Genomic DNA, 10,290 nt, shown 5'->3' with positions numbered 1-10,290 from the left:
CGTAGGTTTTTAAGTTATTTGATATAAGTCGATAAAAGAGTGAAAAATTGATTAATAATTGTCCAAACGGCGTGTGCTCCTAACACAAAAAGTGCGATTTGAATGCGATTTGATTTGCGAAAACATATGAAAGTAAATTTAAACTTAAAATCAACAATATTTAATGACTAGGTTTTTCAAAATTATAATTACAAATTATACAAGTTTTGTGCGTGAGAAATATTTTAAGTCTGACAAGAATTACCGTTATTTTCCATGTTCAAGTGGATATTAATTTATTTGTGATATGAATAAACATGTTAGAAAGTTAGATATTAAGATACAGGTATCCCAAATTGTAAACTCACTAACAATGACATCTCTCACATAAAACAAACATAATATCCACTTCATATTAATTTATTAATAACTGATTGGTGCGCCTTCACTATCAATCACTTGTTGCAATCGTGACCTCATGCTAGCAACCATGTTTGAGCACAAATCAGTGCCACGGAACAATTCCCAAGTCAAGGTAACGACATCATCTAAATTAGATTTTGACTTGACTTCAGATGAATCCCAGTTTAGCACCATGTGTCCCCAGAGATTTTCAATGGGGTTCAGGTCAGGACTTTTTGATGGTCATTCAATCACAGTAAAATTTTCTTGTTCGTTTAACCAACTTTGCACAAGTCGCCCGCGATGCACAGCGCAATTATCATGCACGAAGTAAATGTGTTCTTGCGGATATGCAACTCGCACAGTTGGTAGCATTACGTTTTGTAAAACGTCCAAATAACCTTTACTCGTATTGCGACCGCCTACCTGCACCAATTCACCGGGACCCATTGATGACATCCATCCCCAATATCCTAAAGAAATGCGGCCACTAGACCTGCATGGAAGAATTTTTTTTTATTATAGCGCTCACAATTTTTTCGCCATAATATTTTGCGACCGTCCTTGTCTGAATTAAAACATTTTTCATCACTAAATATAACAATATTATCGCACCAATCAAAATCCAAATATTTTCTTGCGAATCGCACCCGGTTTTGCCTGTGGACGTCTCACAGCAAAATTTTCTTGGCTGGCCTACGACACTTTAAACCAGCTGCACGTAAGTGGTTTCGTACAGTTTGCAACGTCACATTATGTTTAGTCGCCGTGGAACGAGTAGTGAGGAAGGGCTCAGCCATATGCGTAGCAACTATATCACGATGCTGATCATTGGTATCTGTGTATGCAAATCCTCCCTTTGGCCCTGATCGGAGAGGGTCAATGCTTTCCGAATCTGCATAACGATGGTCCCACAATTGCACAGTTCTCCTCTGTGAACAATAACAAAATATTGTTACAAAAACAACAATCAATAAAATGTGTCTTATTTTTTTTATTTATTCACAAACATACATTACAAGCCAATACAGTGTAAACGTAAACCAATTTAGGTCTTCCTGCATCGCATCGCGCTCGCACAAAATTGATATAAATATATTAAACTTCTAAACATATTTTTTTTGTTACTCACCGATATCTTTAAACGTCTTGCAATTTCACTTAACGAAATGTTTCCTGATGTAAAATAATAATCTCAGCTCTTAAAAGTGTAGTTAAATGATTCATATTGATTAACAAATTAAAGCAGTTCTCGAAATACGCAGGATATAATGTCTAATAACGTTAGGAAAGCCCGATAGTCAATAGCATTATGACGATGCACTTGACTTACTTACGTGACTTAAAGTCCTATGTCCCCTAGATGGGGCAGAGGGCGTCCACAGAGGTTCTCCATCTCGATCTGTCTTGAGCTTCATGCTTCATCTCGCTCCACGTCATACCGATGCTCGCCGCTTCAGCCATAATTTAATAAGATTAAACGATGCACTTAAGCCGCGGTAATAATAGCATAATGATATGAATTGACATTTATAGAGGGTAGATTATAATAATTAACGCATTCCAACTCACATGTTAAGAAGACTAATATCTAAATAGCTTTTGCCCGCGACTTCGTTCGCGTGTAATAGCGACTTTCGGCAGAAAAGATAGTTGTGTCCGCGAATCTGTTAGCGTTTAACTCCTTCTGTTATTAAGTTAATGTATTGGTAATATTGTTTAGATCACGTTTACATGAGGCTTATACTATATTGGAAAGTGTTGCGTCCGGCACGTGAACATAAAGATTTCTAGAACTGCTAACCCGGGAAAGAGCAACGTATAACCGACCATGCGAGAAACAACTGACACCGAGATCTACTCCGGCAACACGAAAAGTCTGCCCTTGAGCTTTATTAATTGTCATTGCATAACACACCGATACCGGGAATTGCGTTCTTTTAAATTGGAACGTAAAATTATTTGGTATAATGGGTATTCTGGGAATATAGACGGTTTCTCCTGCACCGCAACCTGTTAAAATTTGAGCCTTGATTATATTTTGTTGCAACTGGGTTACTTTCAGTCGAGTTCCATTGCAAAGTTGTGGTGGTCTTAAATTTCGGAGTAGAATAATCGGAATGCCAATTTTTAAACAAATTTCATGAGAAGGAAGTCCGGGCATATTTAAAGAATTTAAGAATTCTATCGGGTAGGTAATTAGTGGCTTCTTGTTCATCGACCATTCTACTCCTTTTCGATGGGCCATCGTACACTCATCCCATATGATTAAATTACACTCGCGTAATACCTTAGCTTTGTTGCTATTTCTTGAAATACTACAGGTTGGACTTTCCGTGCGATCTAAATCAATTGGTATTTTAAACATAGTGTGAGCAGTTTTACCTCCTGGTAGCAATGTTTCAGCTATCCCTGATGAAGCCACGGCAAGAGCAATTTTACCCTGGTTTCGAACGGAAGCTAATATTAATTTAGTCAAAAAGGTTTTTCCAGTTCCTCCAGGTGCATCTAAAAACCATATTGTTCCCAAATTATTTTGAACACTCTCGCACACGCGATCATAGTCTGAACGTTGTTCTGCAGTCATCATTGGGACACCGCTTTCTAATGTCGTCAGCAGTTCCATTGGGTTGTTACCAATCTCTGCGGAATATTCCCTATTAGTAACCTCTCCGACTGAGGTTGGTGTTGGCAAACCATATTCACATAGTAATTTACCGCCTACTGCTGTTAAGCCATCCTGAAGAGCCAATAAACAGAGATTTATGGCAAGATCACGGACATTATCATTAGTTGTGCCTTCATCATTGTGAGATATATTCCTAAGAAAGTCTTCTGCAATTGTATCTTTATTTTTTTCCCATAATTGTATAGCATCTGACAAATTACAAAATTTTAGTAATGTTACAAATAAATGGCGTAACCGTCGTGGATTATCACTAATACAGGATTCTGCTAAAGCGTGATCCCAATGCTGATCATTTTCAAGCAAATGACGCGCTTGGCAAGCTTTTCTAAAATCTATAAATGAGGTTTGTCCTCGCACTGTGTGTAATAATAATCGCAAATATGTAGAAACACTCAGCGTTGTTAGGATGAACGGTATACACTCTACCAAGAACATGTTCTTTGAAAATACCTGACTCGCGACCTACAGGCCTGCCACGGCGTCTCCGATTAAAGACACCTCGTTGCATATTGTAGGTATAATACGATGGAACTTCCTCATACAAAAGAGATTTTGCAAAATCATCAGTTTGGCAAAGTCGAAAGAATGCTAATAAAGTTGTTTGTCTAGGGTTCTCTAATCGTTCTGTAACATTTTCGGCGTTGCAATATATAAGTTGACCGCCTTCAAGATGAACATCTAGATGGATATCTTTCGTGAATGTTGATACTTAAGATCCGCCACACAGCTTCTGAAGAACTAATATATCTGCCTGACTGAAGTCAGTAATTTCGTCATGTTCATTTCTCAACGCAAATCTAGCTTGGTCACTGCCCTTGCTGCATACAAATATATTTTATTGACTCTACACTATTACACATTTCAACATTTATGTGAGTTTGAAATGTTCTAGACAACACAGGCGAATACGGAACGACCCACCTATTATCTAAAGTTACCTGTTGTCTAGACACTCGTTTTCCAACAGTAAAACCACCATTGTCTCTTGAACGACGACGATATAATGGGTATCCATCATGTCCTGTTACAGTTTCATCCACTAAGCATTTTAGATATCTTTTAGTGCAACGACCGTCTTGCATGCAAGGAGAATTCCCGTTAAATGCACCACATGGACCATGTACCATATGGGTTTTAACAATGTCGTATAGCACGCGATCTGCAATCGGACTTGAAGTTTCAGCACTGATTAAACTGTCTACATCATTAGGTCGAACCTCATCTTTTAACCATAGCATGATATGTGCGTGAGGTAAGCCGCGTTTTTGCCATTCAACACTTTACATATAACACAATACTTCTCCAAAAATGTTATCTTTGGTAAGTAGATCTATCATTAATTTTAAATGAAAAACTCTTGCGATGATATCATGGCGGTCATGCGGTGCTTGAACCTCAAGAAGCTCCCGAGTGATTTCATCACACTTAGGATTGGCAGTTACAGTAATTAATAAGTCAGGACATCCATATTTTCTTACGTAACAAAAAGCATCTTGAGTACGTTCGTGCATGTACCGTGGACCACCAGTAAAAGAAGAGGGTAAAATAACTAAGCGGCCCATATTCACCGTATCATTATATTGCTGCATGGCGTCGCGAAGGTGTACGTATTCTTCAGCGCGTAGCTGCCTTTGATTAGATCGTATGTAAACTAACCTTTCGGTTTCAATTTTTGCGTACATGTCAACAATAAACTGATTGAATAAGCCACGAAAACGTTGAAAGTATACCAACCTATTCCGTCTCACTTGCAAGTGGTAACAATAAAATTGAAGGCATGAAATCTTATAATTAGGTGCACCTGTATGCGGATCAGTTTGGTATAAAACAAAATTATAACCATCTTCCCCTCGACAGCATATCAAAGGATATTGCAAACTGTCATAAGCCCTGTGGGTTTCGTAAATACGTTGCAAACGATTGTCTCTGGACCGGATAACAATATCACGCCTATCACGTTCTTGGTCGACCAATACCACAGCAACTTCATTTGTGGATGGAGCATTATAACGCCTAGGATGTTCCTGAGTTGGACGCCTTTCGGCATTTATAACAATTTTATAATTGCTATCATCATATCGAGGAAGAGCTTCTAGTGCCGATTTGAAACATACATATGAATTAACCTGATGCAACATGTCTTGAAGTTGTGAAATTAGTTCAGTATTTAAATTCGGGAAATATTGATTTCTTATATTCGACTGTTCGTTGTAGTCGGATACGAAATATATTTGAAGAAACTTAGGTTGGTCTTCAGGCAAAAGGGATCCTATCAAATGGTTAACCTGACCTTGTACCTTAAAAGTAGGCATGAAAGGACCTTTTGAGATTTGTTGAGCACCAAAGGATGTCATTTGAAACGCACTATTATAAGTGCGAATATTGTCTAAGAACTGTTTAGATTGCACATGGAACATGTGCAAAAGTAGTGAATTCAATAGTTCCGGCGGGTCTGCGAAAGGAGGCAAATTTATTTTGCCTCCAGAACAACAGAAACACTACAAAAAACACATACTACATTTTGCACATACATATTGCCCATGAAAGAAGATGATCTGTAATCAATTGCGAGGTTATAAGCAAACCCACTTTTATATTTGTCGGACCACGCCACCGAAATTCTAGATTGATCAGCTATGTGTAAATGTAAGTTATTAAGACTATGTCGAAATCTGTTTGAGGTAAGACGGGCCTCTCGCTGTTCGTCCGTTTCAAGATACCGAATATTTTCGATTCTTAATCTTTCATTAGACAAACTTATTAATCGATCTTGTCTCAAAGAATTGTAACGTTCGCGTACCGACTCTATTCGTTGTACATGCTCATTTTCATCTTCAAGCGATCGAATAATATTATGGTGCACCCTATAATTTGTGAAACGGTCTTCATATTGGGAAAAAGTTTCAGGTTCTCGAGGTAAAATATGACGTTCGCGATCAGCTGTGAGCCGTAGTTCTCGTTGTGAAGCAGTTTCAGCTTCTCGGGATAACACATGTTGTTCTCGGTCAATAGTAAGCCTAAGTTCTCGTTGAGAAAAGCTTTGAGACGCACGTGATGTAGCTCGTCTCGCTCTGTCAGCTGCTAATCGCATCTCTCTCTCTGCAGAGCTTGCTCGAGAAGTTGAGGCACTAACTCTCATAGAGTTTAATCGATGTGCTCTTTCCTCTGCTGATTCTTGAGAACGCGCATTTCTCATCCTCTTAGCATCTCTCGAATTTCGAGATAAAGATGGTCGTTTTTAGGTGGCATTTTGTATTTTTAATTAATGGTATATTAAATATAGCTGTTGCCCGCGACTTCGTCCGTGGGTAGAAGATATAAGTTATGATTTATAGCTGCCCTATTTTTTTCACATTTTCCTTTGTATCTTCGCTCCTATTAGTCGCAGCGTGATGGTTTATACCCTTCCTCGATGAATGGTCTATTCAACACAAAAATAATTTTTCAATTTGGACCAGTAGTTCCTGAGATTAGCGCGTTCAAACAAACAAACTCTTCAGCTTTATATATTAGTAAGTATAAGTAAGTAAGTATAAGTATAGAAGTATAGATATAGATTATATGAATTATCATTTAAAGAGGGTAAATTATTAATGCATTCCAATTCAAATATAAAGACCTTGTTATTAACAAGGCCTTTTTTCGTTAAGCAATGAATTGAACAAAGAAATGTAAATATTTTATGAAATCTTACAAAAATTATAGTTAATATAGTGGTCTTGAACCTACGACGCCCGGCGATCGCAGACACCGAGTATCACTTGCTCAACGATTAAACCACGGAGATGATTAGTATGTATGTTAAATATAAGCTTTGTATTCCCTGCAACATTAGCGATAAGAATTGCAAGTGTGTGCGTGGACAACGAGTTATTGTGACAACTAAATAGACGGTGTGATACACTCGTTTCTTTTATGCACACCGACATGCATGTTAGTGTGCCCTGCACAGCAGATAATTTTGCCGTGTGTACGAGTAGATGTACGCTGCCTCGCGGATAAGAGACACTGTGCCGTTCGGGGCCAAGAAGTCTTCGGCTTCTATTAGACACTGCGAACATAATTTTGATGTATACTCTAGCTTATTTCTCAGGGGCTAGAATAAAAAGGCAGTTAATGGGAACAATTAATAAAAAATGTATAATATTCAGAGTAAAAATCTAAAACAATTAAAGTTAAATTTATTAAAAAACAAAACGTTTCTTAAATGTTAGCTCCGAAAACCCTTATGTCAATGTTCGATATTGTGAATAAAAACATTGACCAGAGGTCTTAATAATTAGGTCTGTCGTTTAAGAGCCTTTAGGAAAAAAAAGATTTATTTGCAGCTTTTAAAACAATAGTACTATTAATACAGTACCTTAGGTAAGAGCTGTCCAATATAAAGTGTCGTACCGTCGCTGCGCATGCGCGGCATACGAATCAATCTCGTATGTTTTTTTATTATGAGCTAAATGTCTACATACCGCGGAAGTTGAGTGGTTCTTCTCCGGGCAGTCTGAATGTCTCCAGATACAGTCGCAGAGCCTGGTCGATCCTCAAGCCGGCGTAGTCGAAGATGTCGGCGAAGGCGCCCAGGACTGAGGGACCACCGTCCTCGTCTTCACCGCGAGACGAGCGCTTGCAGATATATTCACCTGGTACAACGAGATAGCGACAAATAAGTCCATGTCGTATTTACGAGAAACTTTCTGGGCAAACCTAAAATCGAATCCATACATGTAGAAATAAATATAAACCTTTTTATTTCTTAAGTCTATGAATGGGTAGGTGGAACTTACTACAAATATTAAGTGGTCAATTAATGAAATCGTTTTTTATTGAAACATTACAAAAAAAACATTGAACTTTAAGCAAAGAAACTAGGCAATTTAGGCAATGAAACTCACGAATCATTTTCTTGTCCAAATCCGGGTTTTCTCTGAGGAAGATGGCGACTTCGTGCGGGTCTAGCGGCGTGGTCAGCACTCCATGCTCCTGCAGGAACTCGATGCCGCGCTCTGGCTTCTGGTTGAACATCTCCGTGCCTTGGGTCACCCACTGCATGTTAAGAACAAGGATCGACATCAGTACAACACGTCATATAAGTAGTTAGATAAGCGCAAGCTTTGATTGATTGATAAGTTGATTCTCAAATAATAACAATCTAAAAAGGGTTAGAGCACAAATAACATGGACTTAAAAAATATGGCAAAAATACAAAACACACAAACAAATAACACAGACACATAAAAGTTAAAATTCAACGACGACGGAAACGACCACTGAAAAGTTACACATTTAAAATACAAAAAACGAAAATCACGTAAACATTGATTTGAGTTATCTGCATCTATTGTGAATCTTCTAGAAGACAACCTCAAGCGCTCCGGACGTATTATTGAAGTTAGCAACCAATACGCACTGAAAATGTTATCTTCAATAAAACGCCTGGAGACCTAAAGATAGCAGTCTTCGGTTCTTCACGGGGAAGAAGTTTCTTCAGCAAAGTATAAAAATCTTCTCCTTGAGGAATATAATACCTTCAGCGCCCCGGGCGTATTATTCAAGTTAACATTTAGGTGACTCGGAAATATTAGTTTCAATAAGACGCCCGAAGAACTCAAGTCATTAGATCTTCATGGCGACACGGTTATTCTTTCCTGATGAACAAAATGAGGCGGACATTATATTACATTACCACATTAAACGCAAGTAAAAAAAATAAGTGTTAAACAAAAGTGTTTCAAAAAACGACAACATTCAAATACCAAGTACACCTGTACTACAAACAAAAGTCATTATTCTACTTGTTTTTTTTTTTTTCGTTTGGTTGTTCCTGCTAGGCAGTATTTGAATACTGTTTCAATGGGAAACTAGAGAACAACTACAAGTGTTATTAAGCGAGAATAAGCAGTAAGACTTGTTGAGCTGTTGTAATTCTTCGGTCAGAAAGGCTTTAACGCCCCGGACGTATTATTGAAGTTAGCATCGAAAGCGCACGAAAATGTTAGCTTCAACAAGACGCCCGGAGAACTAAAGACAGAGTAGTATTCACGATGCTTCCGATCCTGTATCCAATTCTTATCTGACTGGAACCTTTATAGCTTGTTATTCTTCTAGAAGTAACCTTCAGCACCCCGGACGTATTATTGAAGTTAGCAACCAAGACACACTGAAAATGTTAGCTTCAATAAGACGCCCGGAGAACTAAAGATAGCAGTCTTCGATAGTTCATGTTCTTGATAGTCTGCGAATTTATTTACATTTTTCTGAAAACATACAATACTATTAGTAATACACTACCTTAGGTAAGAGCCGTCCAATATAAAGTGTCTTGACAATCTCCAGCAGATGGCGCCGCGAGTCGCGCACGCAGTCCGCGTGTCGCACCGCCGCTGCGCATGCGCGGCGTAGAGCAAACTGCGCCTTGCTGGACTGGCCCAGTGCTACTCCTACAAATAAAATTATATACAAAAAGTAATATAATAATCGCTTAGAAAATACCGTGAGCTAAACCAATAACAAACATTAATTTACATGATACACGGACCATTCGAATGTCTGACTGACATTTGAGTATGTGATTTGAACGTCTATGAAACCTCCGGCGACACGCGGGTCCTTAATGACTTTAATTCGAGAGTTATATTTTAATTTTTTATGAAACTTATGGTAGTCTTGCGATAAGGGAGGCGCAGCGTTCGAGTCCGTTCAGTGCCATCAAGGCTCCCGTCTCCCGAGACTTGTTGGTCTCCAACTCCTCGACGGTAGGTGGTGATGCGCGCTCGAAGGCTGCTGACAGTGCCGTCATCTGGGGTATCATTATCATTAGAATCAGTCTAAATCTAAAATTAATAAGTTTTGCTTGCTAAATTAATATTAGATATAGGTACGTTACTAAGGCACTACTCACAAATTCACAAAAGAAAAAGGAAATGCGGTTAATTAAATATATTAATTCAATAGATACAGTTATTTACACACAGAATAGCAAATACAAATCTTTATCGCCCCGGGGAAGACTGTTACAAAGTTTTTTGTGTCACAGTGAAGCCTAAACGACTTAATTCGAAAGTAATTCCGGAGTAAAGAACTTACGAAAACATCAATATCAATAAAAACTAAAACATTACACATTTTTTTTTTAATAATAAACTTTAAGTTATGTAATAAGTCCAGCAAGACATTCTGGAACCATTCCATAACCTGTAGACCCAGAACGTACTAAAAGAAAAATA

The 10,290-nt window shown here is 38.2% G+C and overlaps 1 protein-coding gene across 1 annotated transcript; it reads right to left on the bottom strand.

Moving 5' to 3' along the window:
- Window positions 1-7,528: 7,528 nt before the first annotated feature.
- On the bottom strand, window positions 7,529-9,694 carry LOC113507408 (Golgi-specific brefeldin A-resistance guanine nucleotide exchange factor 1-like). The gene is made up of 4 exons (XM_026890265.1): window positions 9,603-9,694; window positions 9,356-9,504; window positions 7,960-8,110; window positions 7,529-7,707 (listed from the first exon to the last, which is right to left on the bottom strand). Exons 1-4 carry the CDS (start codon window positions 9,622-9,624, stop codon window positions 7,529-7,531), a joined length of 501 nt encoding a protein of 166 aa, XP_026746066.1. The 5' UTR covers window positions 9,625-9,694.
- Between the last annotated feature and the right edge of the window lie 596 nt (window positions 9,695-10,290).

This window comes from Trichoplusia ni, unplaced genomic scaffold, assembly GCF_003590095.1.
Source record: "Trichoplusia ni isolate ovarian cell line Hi5 unplaced genomic scaffold, tn1 tig00001972, whole genome shotgun sequence".
NCBI lineage: Eukaryota > Metazoa > Arthropoda > Insecta > Lepidoptera > Noctuidae > Trichoplusia > Trichoplusia ni.
This window is presented reverse-complemented; position numbering and strand designations above follow the sequence as displayed.

What these genes read in the sequence shown, in the direction of transcription:
- LOC113507408 (XM_026890265.1), bottom strand. Translation starts at nt 9,624, where the DNA reads ATGTCAGTCAGACATTCGAATG. An exon ending in GTCAGTCAGACATTCGAATG is followed by an intron (nt 9,505 to 9,602) that starts GTCCGTGTATCA and finishes TTTTATTTGTAG; the next exon opens with GAGTAGCACTGGGCCAGTCC. An exon ending in TTGGACGGCTCTTACCTAAG is followed by an intron (nt 8,111 to 9,355) that starts GTAGTGTATTAC and finishes CTTAACATGCAG; the next exon opens with TGGGTGACCCAAGGCACGGA.